The sequence below is a fragment of the Punica granatum genome, chromosome 3, assembly GCF_007655135.1.
Source record: "Punica granatum isolate Tunisia-2019 chromosome 3, ASM765513v2, whole genome shotgun sequence".
Taxonomy (NCBI): Eukaryota; Viridiplantae; Streptophyta; class Magnoliopsida; order Myrtales; family Lythraceae; genus Punica; species Punica granatum.
In genome coordinates, this window is record NC_045129.1 from 31,157,975 (window position 1) to 31,176,842 (window position 18,868).

The 18,868-nt window shown below is 39.4% G+C and overlaps 3 protein-coding genes across 4 annotated transcripts; 1 reads left to right on the forward strand and 2 right to left on the reverse strand.

The window, feature by feature from the left end:
• Nucleotides 1-868: 868 nt before the first annotated feature.
• Nucleotides 869-3,103, reverse strand: LOC116200854 (RCC1 and BTB domain-containing protein 2). Of its 2 annotated transcripts, none has more exons than XM_031531788.1 (4): nucleotides 2,747-3,103; nucleotides 2,296-2,512; nucleotides 1,886-2,201; nucleotides 869-1,809 (listed from the first exon to the last, which is right to left on the reverse strand). In XM_031531788.1, exons 1-4 carry the CDS (start codon nucleotides 3,064-3,066, stop codon nucleotides 1,325-1,327), a joined length of 1,338 nt encoding a protein of 445 aa, XP_031387648.1. In that variant the 5' UTR covers nucleotides 3,067-3,103; the 3' UTR covers nucleotides 869-1,324. The 2 variants fall into 2 exon arrangements, with proteins under 2 accessions (XP_031387648.1, XP_031387649.1); XM_031531789.1 differs by having other exon boundaries at nucleotides 2,296-2,610; nucleotides 2,747-2,887.
• Nucleotides 3,103-7,227, forward strand: LOC116200852. The gene is made up of 12 exons (XM_031531787.1): nucleotides 3,103-3,498; nucleotides 3,664-3,835; nucleotides 3,908-3,970; nucleotides 4,073-4,178; nucleotides 4,371-4,475; nucleotides 4,546-4,622; nucleotides 4,729-4,846; nucleotides 5,475-5,547; nucleotides 6,045-6,236; nucleotides 6,314-6,434; nucleotides 6,537-6,761; nucleotides 6,838-7,227. Exons 1-12 carry the CDS (start codon nucleotides 3,431-3,433, stop codon nucleotides 6,883-6,885), a joined length of 1,368 nt encoding a protein of 455 aa, XP_031387647.1. The 5' UTR covers nucleotides 3,103-3,430; the 3' UTR covers nucleotides 6,886-7,227.
• A 3,764-nt stretch (nucleotides 7,228-10,991) lies between these two features.
• Nucleotides 10,992-12,864, reverse strand: LOC116200525 (20 kDa chaperonin, chloroplastic-like). The gene is made up of 4 exons (XM_031531372.1): nucleotides 12,823-12,864; nucleotides 11,768-11,840; nucleotides 11,562-11,647; nucleotides 10,992-11,168 (listed from the first exon to the last, which is right to left on the reverse strand). Exons 1-4 carry the CDS (start codon nucleotides 12,862-12,864, stop codon nucleotides 10,992-10,994), a joined length of 378 nt encoding a protein of 125 aa, XP_031387232.1.
• Nucleotides 12,865-18,868: the final 6,004 nt, after the last annotated feature.

Below are 18,868 nucleotides of genomic sequence, written 5' to 3' on the forward strand. Positions count from 1 at the left end.
GTGAAAATTTAAGGATCTATTTGGATTCCCAAACACTAAATTTTAATTTTAACTTTAACTCAACACACTACACAACAAAAATACATATTTCCCAAATAAAAAATTTTAACTTTAACTTTAACTCAACACATTACACAACAAAAACACACGTTTTTCAAGTCAAATTTATAATCACATCTCATTTGTCATTTTGCACAATCAAAATCAAAATCAAAATTAAAATTACTTTAACTCTGAATCCAAACGCACCATAAATTACGAGGATCTTTAAGCACATCAATTAAGAGGATTTATTATTTTCGTCATTTTTCTAGTCGCAAGTCTTAATAATCCACATGTGTTATTTCAGGTGGAACTATAACTTCACGATCTCCATTAAGGTCGAATCTTTACTTTTTATTTTTCGGTGGTTCCATTACATCGAATTTCATAAACAGCCAAACGTGAACTATGTCTTAATGAGAAAAGAAAAACAACGACGAAAATATTTTTTATTTTATTTTTTTCTGTCGTTTTAGGAGAATTTGGATTTTGGAAGCAAGAAAGTTATATCCAACTTAAAGGGGAAAAAAAGGATCTTCTTTTTCTGGGTATGGATATTGATACTTTTATTTTATTTATTTATTTATGGCACTTTTGTTTCTATACGGCGAGTTACGACTCGCGAGTCACGGGCTCAGTTTTGCCAGCTCACCCGCAGATCTATCATGGGAAAAACTGAATAAAAATTATATTCACATTATATACGAGTATTGTATTTATTGTGTTTGCATCTCATTTGGAATTCATAAGCAATACTCGCTTTTGAAGATATTTTATACCATCATTATGATTAAATTTTGCTGGACGAAATTTTCTACAGTGGTTCTAGAATTCAGATTGAACTCATTTTGTATTTACTTCATTGGCAAGTAAAATTTACTTCATGATTAAGTAAAGACTTCCGCACGAAAGGGAGCCCCACCACCCGGTGATCCATCGGTCCCCTCCTTCGCCCATGACCTAGAGTCGAGATACTTGGCATAGCTATCAACCTGTGCACATAAAGATAAACCCCCTGTATGACACTGGAACTCGGGTTTTTCATAGCGGATCCGGAAACTTATAGTAGTTATACTAGCTTGTAGCGTTAAACCTTTGGCTGTGAAAAACCCGGTCCATTCAATTTTCCACAGCAAGTGTCTATGAGTAACTTAGAGCCTAAAGATCAGGTTGAGGCGGCAAAGACCTTTATCCTTGGACAGACACCAGAGTCTGGACTTGCTCGGTATTGCAACCGCTGCTCCAATTATTTTCAGTTGGAGTGGCACAACCAAATGGGACACTACTCAGCTACTAGCACGAGATTATGATCGAAACCCGAGACGGCCTGCAGGACTTCAATACCTTCCAGGGACTCTATTGGAATTGGTTCGCTCTCATCGTTTGAGCTTCCCAGACCGAGCCGCCCATTTCGGCCACAGCCCCAAATCCACACCTCTCCTTTTGAAGTGAGAACAACAGAATGCACCCGCCCGCCCGAGACTGACACTGGAGTTTCTTCCTCGAGTCCTTGGACTACTGATGGAACGTCCTCTGGGCCAGTCCTACCGAGTTGAGAGCTCTGACTCCATCCCCAAGAGAAGATGTCTCTTGACTCTTCTGAAACATCTGGTGACCCTTTACTGCAAATTGCCAGAGAATGTCCAAGCCCCGATGCAATACATATGGGATGTGAACTTAACTCGACCGGAAATAATCCCAAATCCGCATTCCTTCTCCCAAGCTGACCATAAAAGTTGCTCCCACAGCTTAGTAGACTGCCATTTCCTGATATTTGAACCATCAACAAAGCCATTCTCGAACCATTACACAAAGATAATCAAGTATATAATGCATTACTTACTGCAAACAACAAGAGAATGGTCCAGGCCACACGAGATATCAATGACTTCGAAACCTCGGGTCTCTTCCACGAGATGAGGTTCCCATACAATTGGCAAGTCTTTCTCCTTCTCCATCCCGTCCAAAACCCTCTTCTCTGCAATTTCTTGCACAGACGAACTCGATAACTGTGAACCTGACATATCAGCATTCGATTCTAACAAAGAAGTCTCAAGAGTTTTCCCAACCTTGCCTATCCTACCATCTGCTGAATAACCCCAACCATACAGTTTCCCATCCTCGGTCCTTGCAAGAGCATGTCCCCAGCCGAATGAAACCTGTCAAAGTAAAACGACCCCTCACAAAATGCATCATGTCCGCAAACGATGTAAGAACGTTCTCAGTTATGTTCCTACCTTATCGAGAACCAACCTTTGCTATCTTTTCTCCAGAAAGTGGTTTGACACGGGAAGGTACGATAGCCTCGGTGACGTCCTTCCCGAGACCAAGCTGCCCGCGTTTGGACTTCCCCCACACCCAAAGGGACCCATCATCTCCAATGGCTGTAGAAACAACCCCGGAAGCAAATGAGGCTCGGACATTCACTCGGTCCAGTCCCAATACCATCTTCGGCTGATTCCACGAATCCCTGCCCAATTCCGAGGACCGGTAATCATGGATCATCGCTAGGTAGTTTATCATGAACTCATACAAAATCTCTCCTCATTGGTAGAAATCCATCAGCAACTGCAAAGTTGAAACTATTCCAGAAAAACAAGCGAAGGTCTTGACAACAAAGATATCTCATGGATCATCAACAAAGTTCCTTCAGCTGAATGGTTTACGAACATGCAACAATTTTGAAATACGGAAAGGGACTGACCGAGGGGAAGAAGGGCCGCGGCCGAGCTGGGACTCGTGGTTTCGGCCCCAAGCCCAGAGCTGGCCCTGAGAGGTGACGGCGAGGGAGTGGTAGTGGCCGGCGCTAACACTGGTCACATCTGAGGGTAGGCCTGGGATCTTGGTCGGCTCGTACGCATCCTCGCCGCCGATACCCGGCCCCACCAGTGACGACGGCAACCCCAAAGCCCCGTGGGTCCCGTCCCCGAAGCTCATCACCACTGTCCTGGTGCTCATACGTCTCCATTGCTTGTTCCTTGTACTACTGAAGAACGCTCTCCTCCACGATCGGAACCGCAACATTGCGCCGTCACGCCGGTCTTCACAGCTGTCGGTGAAGCTCTTCCGTTCGTAGCAATTTCGATACAAGAAGACGACAAACTACGCTGTCGTTTCACCTAACTGCTGGGCTGGGCCGGATGGGCCGGGCCCAGTATCTTCGATTCATTTGAACCGGGCCGGTTGACTGCTAGACGGGCTAATTGATCCGGACCCAACTTTCCCACCCTGTCCGGTCCAGACCAGAGAAACAGGCCCTCTCCTTCTGGCTCTTTCAGATTTGGCGCTCTCTTTGAGACTGAGCGGGAACACTGGGAGAATTCTCCATCGCCAATTTTCTACCGGAAACTTCTCGCCGACGAGTTCTCTCCGGCGCAGGAAGACCTCGATGAGCTCTCGGCTCGACTTCGAGCTCGATGACCCTCTGGTCAATACTCACGTTCCCGCCAAGCGAAGGTTCTACCCCCAGACTCTCCCCGTTCGCGTCGTTAACATCCTTATTTACTCGAGAATCGGTTAATCATTAGAGATGTCTCAGTTGCAATATGTAATCCGAGTTGCTGCGCTGTTGAATATATTGCAATCTGATTCTCTTTCATTTTTTGTCTGGTTTTTGATCAGGAAGAAGGTTATCGGTTTGGATGACTTGCTGGCTGATCACTACAAGGAGGAGGGCAAGCGCATCGAGGTGAAATCGAAGAGGAAGAAGCCCCAAAACAATGACAGTTCAGACGATGAAGACAACACCAAGGAAGCACACCTGTCGACTGCTCTCGATCGGTACCATAAACAGGTCGTCTACATTTTCCATTATGATTCAATTCCTTTTCAATTAACCTAAAATAACAAACCTTTTTTTCCACAGATGCAGGACATGGGCAGTGACGATGAGGTAACCAATTGGGGTTTGCGTGTTTTTGGAACTCAGGTTAGCATTCCAATTTGAGCTTTGGGATCCATTTTTGGTGTTGATCTATAGGGTTCTTATTGCTGGAGAATTTATTTTCTTATTTACCATTTGTATCTGCAGAAAAATCCACCAGATTCAGATTTCTCCGAGCTCCGAAGCTGCGAGCTTTTGCAGTCTTTTTATGATAATAATCTTGATTCGTTGGTCGGGCTCAACAGAGAAGAAGGTATTTCCTTTCTAAACCAATTTGTGTCTATTCCAGGTGAACTATCAGAATTACTTGTCAGCTTGCTCTCCATGGGATAATATGATGGCTCCATGTTGGTGAAGGAAATACACTCTGTGACATTTTGTGATCATGCAATGGATTACTTGTTCTTAGCCTGGGGTAAGATTGATATCTTTAATACTTGCACAGGGGATGCATTTCTGGAAGGACTATTAGTAAATGGATGGTTGTTGAAGTTGGTAACCACTCAAAATCATGTTGAAGCGGTTGTTGCAAAATGGACCTTCAATTTGAGTGAGTGAATAGCTTTATCATCGCACAATTTCTGAGAATCATTAGATGTTCTAAGACTTTGCTTTGGCAGTGATGTTTTCATCAAGAGGACAACTAAGAACACGTGCTTGTAGCTTTTGGTGTGACATATTCTCACTGGAAAATGAGGTATATTTTGGTTTTGTCGTTTTTCATGTATCAGATTCCAATGATCTTATAGGATCATGCGCATGCTCCTAGGAGATAGATAATATGTTTAGTTTTAAATTTTTAGGATGACACATCATACTTTAAGATCGACTGGGTCCCTAATTATTCAGAACTAAGGAGAGCCCTTGATATCTATGGGTACACACACGACCTTTCATCAAATTCAACTTTTTCCTGCGCAGGTAAAATCCTCTGTCTATTGTCGTTCATCTTATGTAATGCAAGTCGCTGTCATAGGATTTCGTCTATGAAAGATGCTTACATAATAGTTCTCTTTTCGGTTATTGTTTAGGCACTCTGAGTCCTTACCAAGAGTTTTAGCCTTTTAGTGCATTATATAAGGGTAAATATTGCTAATAAATGGTGAAACTGAATTATTGTTTCTACATAAATGGCATATGTTGCATTTCATCAATTGTGTCCAACATGGAAATGAAACGACCATTGTATTAGCAAGTTCCTTGGTTCTATAACATGTAAATGCACCAGAACATATTTATCTTTGGATTAAAACATGCTTATGAGCAACCTCACAAGCAGAAAAGAGGCCCCAATTATCTTGGCTAGAGCTTTTGACTGAAGAATGGATAATGCTTACTGCTAAAATAGGAAAGTCCTTCAATTAGGGGAATTGTCAGGCTTCTAGGTCAGAATGATATTGCTCCTCATGTTATGTTTTGGTATGCTCTCTCTGCTTGCCCAATCTAGATTCATCAAGCTAATGCCTTTTCCCTGAGCATGTGAAGAAAGTATTTTCTAGTGCTTTATTTTTGTGGTCCATACTCCTCACAATATGAGATGGCTATCCAGATTCGCAGCATGTTGGACCATCTCAAAACATTCGGACTTGGATTAAGTTTGTGACTGCTTCTTGTCAAGTAAGGTATGTTACTGGTTAAGGAGAGCTAGTGCTTAGGAGCAGCGACAAGCAATATGCCTGGTGCTTGTTCTTGATCGAAAAATGGTATTAAGGCATTTATACATAAACCTGAGGGGTCGCCAACCCATGTCCTTATGTCAAATGTATCTTTGCTAATTTATAGTTACAATTAAGCATCAGTGCATTAGTGTGATAGAGATTCTATCATCTTGAGAAACATAATTATTGGACATTGTCAGCCATATGCAATCTATGCAAGGATGCAGGCCCTTGGGATTTTAACCCTTGAGAGGTTCTTTTGTATCTTTTCCCACGATTTAGAGCAGAAGAATTGAGATGGAAACTCTGTTGAGCGCTGTCCGGATGTATTTGGTGTTCGAAGGCTATATGCATCGTGGAGTAGCCATGTTAATGCTGGGTGGATCCATATGGTCGATTCTTGCTCAACATTACGGTCTCTTTCCTCGTATTTAATAGATAGTAATGCATTTTTTGTGCAGGAGCAAAAGGCCCATGTTCTCCTCTGCAGAAGCAGAAGAACTTATCGAAGTAATAGTATCTCTCTTCTTAGATCGCCAACTTGAAGGTCTCTCTGCTTCATTGTATAAATGCATGTTGGCCACGATAAGTTACTTCACAGATGAGGAGTGGAACATCAGCTGTGAGAAAGTAGCAAAATCTATTGCTAACAGGTTATCTCCTAATACTTTAAATTGGTTCGTATGCCTATTTTCTTTTTACTTTTGATATGATTTTTTGTAATGCACAGAGTACCTCGGGACTTAAATTGCTTGAGAGCTGTGGAGTGCATCTCTGGTGTTGATCCTCGTAGCAAGAGCCTCAGGAGCAAAGTAGCCTATCAGATTCTCACTGCTTATCTCGATTTTCAGGCAGGGGGACCCTCTTCATTTTCCGAGTTTAGATATAACTTACATCAATTGGTACCTGCTGCTATTTAACCGTGATCATTCTGTATCTGGGCTCTTCCTCAGATTGCTAGTGACGAGGAAATCTTGAATACACTCATCTCGATTAAGGTGGACGAGAGGAGTTGTGATCTGTTCAAGGTCTACATCTATCTAATTCTGACGGAGAACTGGCTCTTGTGGGGTTCGAAGCTTGATGATAAGCCTGTGATATGCGAGATGTGGAGGGTCCTCCTTCGAAACTGTTCTTGCCTCATTCCTAGCACCGATCTAAGATCATATGCATTAAAGGTGCACAGAATTTCTGACTATTTATCTCTGGGGGATTAATGCGAGTTCTCTGAGATTAGATTTGTTTGCCTTGCAGATTCGAGATAGAGCTTCATATCTTCTTCACTGTTCCTCTATTAACTAATGAGTCCACGGAAGAGTCCGGTTTATTTCCTGCAAAGTACTAGCACGGTCACTTCCTCGGCGTGCAAAAGTGATGTGAATATGGATTCTGCAATATGTAGTAGATGAGTGTAATCTGACGGGTGCATATATTGCTTGCTCATACTTACGTGCTGTTTTATGGGAATGATAGGGAGCAGAACTAACTCGGTAGGTAGCAAGGCTACCATTATTCTCGAGACATCGTATCATCATGTCTCGGATAGAACATTAGACATGATTTTTTTTTTTTAATCATAGGATATATTCGACACGTATGTTGGTCATGGAATAGGGTAATTCAAGTAAAGATGAGAATTTTGCAGATCGCGGAATCTGTCATCGGGTCCGTCCAAACTTGAAACAATGAACGAATCCGTAACTTGGGAAAGGCGAGAAATCTTCTAGCACCTCCAACGCCGACGTTGAATTAGCCATCGCATGTGACTCGAGCCTAGTAGTCAAGACCCGGGACTTGAATTCTTCTTCCCATCTAGACATCGAGGAATTTTTGTTCGATCTTTTTTTCCAAATTGAAAAATATATAGTAAGCCGTGTGGGCCCTAACGTCACTCCATCTTTCTTATTTTCCTTTTATTATACAATAGATGCAATGATGATGATCATCATCTCCCCACAAGCCACAATCAATCATAGCCCTCGAAAACCCCATCTCCCGAGTGGCTGATTTCTCCCATTTCTTCCACAGGTCAGGAAGATTTCACCCCACCCCCACTCATAATAATATCAACATCTTTACGGAGTCGCTTTCACGGTAACTGGCCCGATCTTTATGATCTACATCTTGAAAAATCGAAAGGCACATGTTCATCTTAAGTCGTTAGTCATCCGATTATAATTAAAGAACGGTCAGATATACCTGAAATGAGAGAAGAAATCGCATTGGGCTCGAGAGATTAGATCGGATATTTCGGGGTATGGTTTTGCTAAAAATATTGGCAGTATCCATGCCGGATTTCGCTGCATCCAACCGAATCGAGCAATACATCCCTTTCAAGTAAAAAGAGGGGGAGACCATAATACAATGGGAACAAATGGAGGCATGCATGTTTCAACTGCCTATAACTACTAATCATTCTCTCTCTTTCACTCTCACTCTCTCTCTCTCTCTCTCCCCGTTAAATGACAAAGGGAGCCGTCGTTTTCTATTTAATCAAAGACTTCGCGACCCCGAAGCCGCGTGAATTCACGAAACTGCTTAGGTATTTGCTCCTCTTAGGTTTTTTTTCTCGGGGTAAAACTAGAAAGGTACTTGAGCATAGCACGACTTATAATAATATTTCAAAATAGAAATAAACATAATTGATATAATTTAAAGCTAATTTTTATTAGGAAATAAATATGAATGAAATGGTGAGACATGGTTTCTTTTTTTTTTTTTACCCTATTTTTTTTTAAAAAATAGAAAGATATTGAAAAAATTGTGTTTGTGATAATGTTAGACTTCAGAAAATAGATGGGTAGCAACAATATGAGAAATTATTTAAAATAATACTATGAAATAAGATACACTAATATGCTTTGAGATTTTGCTCCATCTCATTCTTGTCAAAAAATGACACTCCACAAATGAATCGTATTAATTAAATTAATAAGGAAAAATTTCTTCTGATCCTTACTGTTTAAATACTTTCCTCTTACATCCTAACTCTTTTTTCTTGTTCTATTCTTGTTCTTATTCTTATTCTTATTCTGTGAATAAAGGATTTTAAAGTACATAAAAATTAGAACGGAGGTAAGAGAACAACTAAATGATGAGGACCAAAATAATTTCTTTTTATTAGGTTCACATTTTCAATTTTTTTAATCTAGAATGGGATGGAGTATCATCGAGCAATATCTTAAGGATGAAAGTGAAATTTATTCTTTTTCTTATAATTATTAATTTGATTTCCTAGTGGTGTTACTATTCCACAATCAGTTTACCGGGCCACGAGTTCCACACTCAGGCTGGACAAATATAAGGCACATTTTGGCTACTTTGGACCTTGGGCGTGGCTTGGGTATCCGATAGAGGCATGTAAAACTTATACTGATACCATATAAAATTCTCATTAGAGTGATTGATTTCACGTCTAATTTAAAAATTTAAGTCGATAGATGGTGATATTTAAGATTCCTTATAAACTCAAATTTTTCTTTCTACTTATTGACGACATAAAACAATCAATTCTCACCATTTTGATTATATTTATCCGATGTAAAATTCGGATAAATTTTCTGCACCGATAACACAATTTGGCAATTCTGTCACATCTTGAAATTTTTTCTTCTTTTATTAACCTGCACAAATAAGAAGAAACGCATTCTACTTAGGAAAGAAGATGTTTTAAGAGTTCGCTCACTGAGTTAAATCAACTACATTTATTTATTTTTTTTTGTTATAAGGGAGTTCGTGAGTTTAGTTCCATGAAATTTAAATCCTAATAGCTATAAACGGATACGGATAATCTCACTGAGTATTGAACCTGAAACTTTCTCGTTATTAGGCGTGAGTGTGCGCCAAACAACTACTACTTTCATTTGGCGCTTCTTCGTTCTTGCTCAATACCAATTTCTATTCCCGTGAGAAAGTACCATATACAGAATACAAATTCACGGAGAAACTTAAGGAGACATTCGCGATATTTAGTAGAAATTCGGGAAGCACTTTGATTAATCGGGGTATTTACGTCCGAAAATCTCTGTGGAAATATTGAGAATGGGCAAATACGGATGTATCGAACTTGGGTAGACGAAAGCTTGGGATTCCAAAAAGATGCGGAAGATTATATCTATCAATTGATTTGAGAGGGAATTGACGAGCCAACTAAAGACTAAAGAGAGTAATGACCCAATCGAATGATTCTCTTTAATTTTCCTTTTCTTTCCCTCCTCTCTCTCTCTCTCTCTCAATGTGCGCCAATGGACCCACACGGAATTAAAAGGAAGTTGGCACATCCATGATTCGAGACGGGTACTTGCCGTTATGACCCCGTTAAAACGCCGAGACCGTAGTCGATATCGTGAGGCTCAGGTCTACAGGGCCATGTGAGTTGTATGTTTCTGGATAAAAGGTACCTAATTTTATGTAATTAAGTTATGGGGTCACTTTTATGTATGTAAATCAATAATTCTATTTTTTACAGTTTTGATGCACTTAGACGTACTTTAATTCATGTTCCACCCTTTTTGATGTATTTGTAACATCATTGCACTTTCCATGTATTTAGATTAACTTCAATTCTTTTGCAACGAAGCTGCATTATTAATAACGTACATGTAGACTAATTATGATTATACTCCCATCCTTTTGATATATTTAGATAAATTTTAATTATAATCTTCGTAACATTATTACTATCTTTTTTTGTAAGTCTTTATTGTTCACTTCTAAGAAGTAAAATAATATATATATATATATACACATATAGTACAGAATTTATAATAGTTATTTAAGTATAAAAAACTACTTTCACCACCGAAAAAAAAATTCAAATTCTACGGTGCATAATTTTGATTTTTTCACTTCGTACGAAATCAATATGAGCCATTAGATTCACCTCATTTAATATGGACGGTCTATTTCACATAATTTTTTAAAAATATTTTCATTCTTTACTTTCCTATTTTCATCCTACAAACCTTTAATAGTGTTACAAATCAGCCTTCATGCGTGGACCGATGAGGAAGTGCCACGTTATCGATCATAAATCACTCGTCGAACCGACTACATTAATTGAACTGTATCTCTAAATAAACCGGTTCACAAATTTGATTTAACTAAATTTTAATAAAGTCAGTAATTTTATGTACTCTCAAAGTCTCCAACTGACCTATGCATTGTAGAAAAGTGCCAACAAAACTAGGTACAGATAAACTTGCATTACTGCACCATCGTTTCCATTCTTATGGAAATCAAGGACCTTTGTCCGATTTCGTTTACCAAGAACATGTTCCTTCGTTAACACACAATCCATCAAACTGCAAAGCAACCTTTTGGCCTTGCCCACGGATAATTCACTGCCAGTACCCAATACAAATACATCTCGACCTCAAAGAGACTAAACCAACAGCAGGCACGCCATGCTACAAGAGCATTGCCATTACATCAAAAGCTCTAAGTGCGATGTAGTTAGAACCATCAGTTCCCTTGTACTCATTTCCATCATACTTAGAATACATCACAGTGTTCCCTGGACAGATTGACAACGCCTTCCTCTTCCCTTCCTCATTGAGGGGGCCTGGCCCGACTGCAATTACTTGCTAAAAACATGCAAATGTGTCGCCATCCCATCGATGAGAGAACGCATGAAACTTCTGCAAACATGATCTATAACCACCAGTTATTGGATTGTCGAATTCGTATCTTCTACTGACTTATTGATTTCATACGTCGTTTACAGAATTCGCCCTGTCAAATCATCCTTTGCCCTCTAGCTAGAAACTGCTCCAAGACTAAAAGCACCATTACATGCAATAGGTAAGGGCAACATGATAAATTCCTCGGTATAGATTTGGAGTGATCAAATGATTTTGGGTGAAGTTGAACTACATCAAGACTTCTACAGATACTTTCAGAAACCGCAGGTTGCCAATAATATGGTCAATACAATTATACAAACAATTTCCTGATGATATAATATAAATTGTACAAACGTATATGGTGCCGACCAAAGGTTTCTCCTTGGTCGCTTCTGTCAACAAGAAGCCTCCCGCAGTCTTCTCCTCCGCTCCCACCACCTACGGCCAAAGTTTCCAATGTCAAAATCAAATCTTTAAACGACCATAGTACAACATCGCAGCAATTTACTATGTTTAAGGCCACGGTTTCATGGAGCTCTAGCATCTTGGAATGCATGTCTTAGTCAGAACTCTATCATTTAGGGGCTTCATATCCTTGACATTGTTAGTCTCGAGAATGCCAACCATGTCATCCTTCTTATAATAAAGGGATCAGATCGTGATTTTTAGGGGTGTTTTCGAAATTTTAAAACTTATAAAAATGGACGGTCCAGATTAAATTGATGGGAATTTAAGGGCCCAAATTAATTATGTATGATGTGGAAAAACAATAAATATGCACTGAAAAACAGCAAAAAAAATTACTTTCACCAAAAAAAGTCTAAAAATCCGTAAATGTATGAATGTATATTTTATGCAAATAAACACATATTTCCAATTTATTTTTTATTTGATTCGGCTCTTTTATATTTTCATATCTAGCACTAAGTTCGCTCCAATTTTGTAATTCCTACCTTCTTGTAATTAATGAACTTTTGAGAACATACATATACCATATTCTTATTATTATCTATTTATGAAACACGTAATTTTTTTTTAGGAAAAGTACACCTTTGGGCCGTTAAATTTGGTGATAATAAAGAAAATAATGATTTCAAATCTTAGTTTTCCTTGTATAAGTGTTGTATTATAATCATGTAATATTTCTTTCCACAAACATGTCATGTACATATCTATATAATTCAATACAATATACCTCAAACAATTAGTTGAGATTTCAGCCAAAATCTACTAAACTTTGATGGTATCAAGCGTACGGTGGAGTAATCTACATAGTCGACCTTGATAAGGCTAATCTATCTCTTCTCTTCTTTTCCTGGCCCTCTTAGTTCTCATTCTCCTCTCTCCTTTTCCTGAACTTCTTAATCCTCATGGCTGACTCTACTTCAACTCTCAACCTTCCCTCCTCTATTCTTACTGCTCAAGTGAAATTGAATGGTCGAAACTACATGTTCTGGAAGGGCATCATGAGCCCCTTACTCGAGACTTATGGCCTCTTTCCCTATGCTGAGGGTCGAGTACCATAATTTAGCAAGACAGTTAAAAGACCAGATGGTAGTATTTTACAAAATCCAGAGTATCTGCAGTGGGTATCCAGAGACAAATTTGTACTCACCTGCATAATGCTTGCAGTGACCGAAGAAATTGGCTTCACCATTCTCTCTGCCAAGACGTCTTATGAGGCTTGGCACTCTCTGGAAACCGCATTCCTTAGCCAGGCAGCAACCCAAGAAGATCTCTTGGACCAACAATGGTGCGACCTCCGTAAGGACTCACAATCAATGCTGGGATTCATCAATGATGTTAAGACGAAAGCCCTTAGTTTTATACGAATTGGGAAACTTAAGACTCCAACAAAGGTAAATCATTGTATTTACACTAGATTAAGACCTAAATAGGAGCCTCTTATCCTAGCTAAATCAGATACAATGATAACGATGAGCTCACCTCACTCCTCATGGGACACGATGAACGTTGATCCTATACTGCTGTCCACGAGCAATCACGGTAGCAACAATCGGCTTCTTCTCCTCTCTTTGGAATCCTTAGATCATCTCCCATCGAAGTGCATTAGGCTGATAGTCGATGAAAGAACGAAGATCGTGGCGAAGGGAAGAACAAAGGGAATAACAAAGGAAATGGAGGGAACGGCAGTGGCAATGGTTACGGCAGCCATGGTAGTGACTTCTACGGTGTCTATGGGTATGGTCAAGGCAGTAACAACTCTCGGAGCTCTGGCTATGGCAGTAGGAAAGGGATGAGCAATCTGTTTAACCTTAATTTTGGAGGATAAGGACGAGAAATTGGGTGGAGCAGTCCGGGTCATAATTTCAACCTGACTTGAGACTCGCGCACTCTTCAACCCAGTCCCTTTCCTCGACCCGGTACCTTCTCTCCCTTTGGATCCTCTTAGCCCAGCCTATTCCATACATGGCCCAACCCAACATCTACCTACAGCCCAATTTCAACGTCAGTTTTGTGTCAGAACTGCAACGGACCCAGTTACATTGCCCCGTTTTATCAGTTCAGTTATTTTTCTGGTGGTCAGGCTAATATTACTGAAACTTCTTCTCAGGGACTTCATGACCTTGACTAGTACATGGACTTGAGTGCTACAAATTACATCACTTCCAACCTTTTCAACCTAAACATTCATGATGAGACACATAATTGTGATCACATCTATGTTGGAGATGGTAAATCTATTCCCGTACTTGCCTCTAGTTCTTCCACTATCAACATGTTCTTTCGTACTATAAACTTAACTATATTCTATATGCTCCTAATATCTCAAAAAACCTCATATCTATAACTAAATTTGCTCGAGATAATATTTGTTTTTTCGAACTTCATCCTGACTGTTTTATTGTTAAGGATCAACGAACATGTCAGGAGCTTTTGTGAGGCCCAGTTAAAGATAGACTTTATTGTTTCCACTTGAGAGGCAAGCCCGCTAGTTATCCTCAGGCTCATCTATCTACATCTGCCTCAAGTACCCTGTGGCATCAGCGTCTCAGTCATACGTCGTTTCCAATTGTTTGTCGTGCTCTAAGTCTTTCTTTTCCATTAAATACTGATCATGTTGGACTGGTTTGTTTTGCGTGTCAACAAGGCGAATTAATAAATTATTCTTTTCCTCTTACTATGCATAAGAACACTTTCTTGTTTGAACTTGTTCACACTGATATCTGGGGACCAGCATTAATCCACTCGCATTACTGGGTATGTCTACTGTATTCACTTCCACGACGATTATAGTAAATTTTCCTGGTTTTATGTCATGAAAGCTCAATCTGAAGACTTACAAATCTTTCGTGCTTTTCTTTTTCTAGTAGAAAATCTCTATGGGCATAAAATCAAGTATTTTTAATCGGATGGTGCCAAAGAATTCCTCCCTACTATTTTTCAATCTGAATTTGCAAAGTAATGGAATCTTTCATTGCATTCCGTGTCCTCATGTTCCTTAGCAGAATGGCTCAGCTGAACTTAAGCATCGTCACATAGTTGACATGTGGCTTTCTCTTCTTTCTCACTCTTCTCTTCCTTCTAAGTATTGGGACTGTGCTTTTGAAACAAATGTCTATCTTATTAACAGGTTGCCCACCAAGTCCTTACAGTTCAAATCTCCTTATGAGATTCTATTTGGTCACCTTCTCGATTATAGTCATCTACGGGTATTTGGATGTCTTTGCTTTCCATATTTGCATCCTTATACTCGCCACAAGTTGGAATCGCTCTCACAGCCATGTGTTTTTCTTAGCTATCCTTCACATTATCATGGTTATTGGTGTTTTAATCCTATCAGTGGTTGCTTCTTCATATCTCTTCAAATACTTTTCGATGAGCGTTCTTTCCCACTTAGAAATGGCGTGCCTATCTCATTGGAACTTGAAAGGTCATCCTCGGGCTCTGCTTTTGCTACTAGTACTATCCCCTCTGATCCCAGTACCCCCTCTCACTGTATCTTCGGACACCACACATATTCCTATTCCACCTGATGTCCTGCATAGCCCTTTACCCACAACCACTACTTTGACGGATATTGTACCTGAAGTTATTGATCAGTTTGATGGTCCTGTTGCTTTTGTTGAGGATGCTTCAGTCCCTACTGACCTAGATGAGACTATCCAGGCTCCTTTTGTTCCACCTGTTCCTTAGAACACACACTAAATGGTGACAAGGGCTAAAGATGGCTCTCTTCCTCTCCACGCTTTGTTATCTCATGCTATCCTGCATCATTTTCTGTCTCTACTGCTTTGCATGAACCACTTTCCTTTGCTCAAGCTCGCAAACATTCTCAATGGCGAGTTGCCATGCAAGAGGAATATCAGGCCTTAGTTCAGAATAACACCTGGGATCTAATTCCACCGTCTCCCACTCAGAATGTTGTTGGCTGTAAGTAGGTGTATCGGATTAAACAGAAGGCAAGTGGAATGATCGACCGCTACAAGGTAAGTTTGGTAGCTAAGGGCTTTAATCAGAGAGAATGTCTCGATTACGAGGAGACCTTCAGCTCAGTCATCAAACCTGTCACCATCCGCACTATCCTCCCCTTTGCCGTATGCTTGTAGTGGCCCATTAGACAACTTGATGTGAAGAATGCATTTCTTCATGGGTATCTTTCTAAAGAAGTTTACATGTCTTAACCTCTGTGATTCTTTGACCCCTATCGACCTAATCATGTATGTCGCATCCGACGCTCTCTCTATGGCCTTAAGCAAGCACCTCGTGTATGGTTTCAACGCCTGAGCACCTTCCTTTTTCAGCTCGGGTTCCATGTCTCGAAGGCTGATTCTTCCCTCTTCATACTCCGGCATTCGACCTACATTATATTTCTCTTGGTTTATGTTGAGGGTGTCATCTTGACTGGGACTCAGGGAGCTCCATTTCGGTCCATCCTAGAGGCGTTGCACAAAGAATTTGCTATGAAGGTTCTTGGTCCACTTCATTTATTCTTGGGCATGGAAGCTAACTCAGACTCTCCTGGACTCCACCTTACGCAGTCCAAGTATATTCATGACATTCTTGTTCGGACATCCATGCTCGATTGCAAGCCCATCAGTTCACCTGTTACCGCTGGCTCTCGACTGTTTCTTCCCGAAGGTCATCCATATGAAGATCCATCCCTCTATCGCAATATGGTTGGAAGCATTCAATATTTGTCTCTTACTAGACCAAGCATTACTTATGCTATTAACCAGGTCTGCCAATTCATGCATAAGCCCTCCATGATTCACTAGTTTGTGGTCAAGAGAATTATGTGATATCTTAAAGGTACTATTACCTACGGGCTTCACCTCCGACAAGGCTCCATTTCAACACTTCATGGTTTTTCTGATGCTAATTGGGCCGGGAATCCTGATGATGGGCGGTCTATTAGTGTCTTCATTTTTTTCTTTGGCTCTAATATGATCTTTTGGAGCTCAAAGAAACAATGACGGTAGCATGGAATCCTAATACAAAAGTTTTGCTAATGCCACCACAGAGATAATTTGGCTCCAGTCGCTACTTCAAGAGTTAGGCTTTTTGCAGCACCGAGCTCCTACACTTTGTTGTGATAACATCTCTGCGATTTATTTCACTGTGAATCCTGTCTTTCATGCTCGAACAAAGCACATTAAGATATATTATCACTTTGTTCGAGAGAGTTTTATGCGAGGCCAGCTAAGTGTTCAGTTTACTAGTTCTGATGATCAACTTCTGATGGTCTTACCAAGGGTCAGTCTTCTACACGCTTCTCTACACTTCAATCCAAGCTACACATGGAGGACTCCTCGTTAAGTTTGCGGGGGAGTAATAGAGAAAATAATGATTTCAAATCCTAGTTTTCATTGTATAGATGTTGCATTATAATCATGTAATTATTTATTTCCACAAACATGTCATGTACAGATATATATAATTCAATAAAATATACCTCAAACAATAAATTGAGGTTTAAGCCAAAATCCACTGTACTTTGAGGTGGGATGTGCAATATCATCCTTTTCATTTTCTTGTTCATCCTTTTTGTTACGCTAAATGAATTATTAAATTCTTTGGTCTATCCAACTATTTAATATTGCCGATGTGGCAGGTAATTTGATGTGCCATGTATGTACATATTTGCCAACTTGAAAAGTCAAGGTGGTCGAAATAGAATAATTTCAAGAAAAAAGTGATAAATTCAACAAAATTTAATAGAAATTTTGTAATTTTTTCCGTATTCAAGGGGGTGACCCCTCACCCCCAAATCCATCCCTTCGTCGTATCAGTCGTTCCCCCTACCGCTTCTCCCATAAGGTGCAGATCCAGCTTCGGTGGCCTGCCCTCATGCCACCACCATTGTTGGCTAGAGACTACCGAAGACCAAACCTAGGGTGGTGGTGGCCGTTTGGGGCATCACTGCTCGCACTTCTCCTCTCAATTAGATTATTATTTTATTTTTAATCTTTTAGAATTTTTTATTGATATGAAAATTAAAAATTAATAAAATTTTAACTTGCCATGTAAGCAAAACGAAAAAGAAAATGTAGATGTGGCACTAAGTTAGTTGCCACATCATATTATTTATTTATTTATTATAAATAACACATCATATTATTGAATGGTTCATTCACTGATGAATCAACTAAAACATTTATCTTAAAGAAAAAGGACAAATTCGAAGGACGAATTTAAACATATTGATAAACATACAGGTCCATAGCTAATATTTTTCTTTCTTTGTTTTTTTTTTTAACCAGGCCTTTTAAGTTCTATCCGTTTAAAAATTATCATTTGGTCCATATATACTCTCCATAGTTTTCCAGTGTTAATTAGAATATATAAAGGATACATTAATAGAAAAAAAAATTTCACAAGTCATGTAAGGTGCCAATAAATAGACTTGCAGAGGGATATACAATCTTGTAAACAACCAAAGAATCTGAAATTTGTGTGGATCTTGGTCTTCAAGATTCAAAAATCTATATACAACATATAAAAGTTGGAAAGTGCCAGACAGAATAAACACGCTTTTCGAATTTGAGTCATAGTCAATAAAAGTTAGACACTTGACGTAGAACCATGGTACCACGTCAGATGTGGAAGTTCTTAAGTTCGCCACTTCAATATCACTTGTATCGGTTATATTCGAAATTTGAAAAAGCATGTGGGAACTATAAAAAAGAGTATCCAATTCACTCTTCTTATTCCTCATGTTCTCTATCCTCTCTAGAACTAACCAAGAAAGATGGATAAGATGTAGGACAAAAGGACGATCTTTGAGCAACATATGCAAAGGCACTCTTAATTAGTGCTACCTCGACTGTTTATGCCTAAGAAAATCAGAGGCGAAATCAAGGGATGATTACTATAGTTTTGCTGGCAATTATAATAGCTATTGGAATTTAATCTTTGGTCTTACATTTTAATAGCACCTTTAACAATCTTTTGTGATGCGCTTGAAGCATGAATGATGATAGAGGATGTTGTGGCACATAGAATATTACCATCTCATATGAAGCGAGCTTTAGCATTCCCTCCAATTGGTAAATGCCTCATGGTAGTATGTTATGTTGATATGTTGTGGAAATTATAAGGTTAAAAGCTATCCTATGAGAGCTTATTGTATTCCCACCATAATTGATTTTTTATTTTCAATGAGATAAGAAATTCCTATATTAAATTTGCATAGATGA

Coding starts and splice junctions, on each gene's coding strand:
- LOC116200525 (XM_031531372.1), bottom strand. CDS start 12,864: ATGGTGAAGCCAATTTCTTCGGTCACTGCAAGCATTATGCAG. Junction 11,841..12,822: donor TCACTGCAAGCATTATGCAG/GTGAGTACAAAT, acceptor TATTATAAGAAG/GATGACATGGTTGGCATTCT. Junction 11,648..11,767: donor AAATGATAGAGTTCTGACTA/AGACATGCATTC, acceptor AACTTTGGCCGT/AGGTGGTGGGAGCGGAGGAG.
- LOC116200852 (XM_031531787.1), top strand. CDS start 3,431: ATGAGCTCTCGGCTCGACTTCGAGCTCGATGACCCTCTGGTCAATACT. Junction 5,548..6,044: donor ACTGCTTCTTGTCAAGTAAG/GTATGTTACTGG, acceptor TTTTTTGTGCAG/GAGCAAAAGGCCCATGTTCT. Junction 6,435..6,536: donor CTGCTTATCTCGATTTTCAG/GCAGGGGGACCC, acceptor GCTCTTCCTCAG/ATTGCTAGTGACGAGGAAAT.
- LOC116200854 (XM_031531788.1), bottom strand. CDS start 3,066: ATGTTGCGGTTCCGATCGTGGAGGAGAGCGTTCTTCAGTAGTACAAGG. Junction 2,513..2,746: donor CGCGGCCCTTCTTCCCCTCG/GTCAGTCCCTTT, acceptor GGAATTGGGCAG/GGATTCGTGGAATCAGCCGA. Junction 1,810..1,885: donor CCATTCTCTTGTTGTTTGCA/GTAAGTAATGCA, acceptor TTCAAATATCAG/GAAATGGCAGTCTACTAAGC.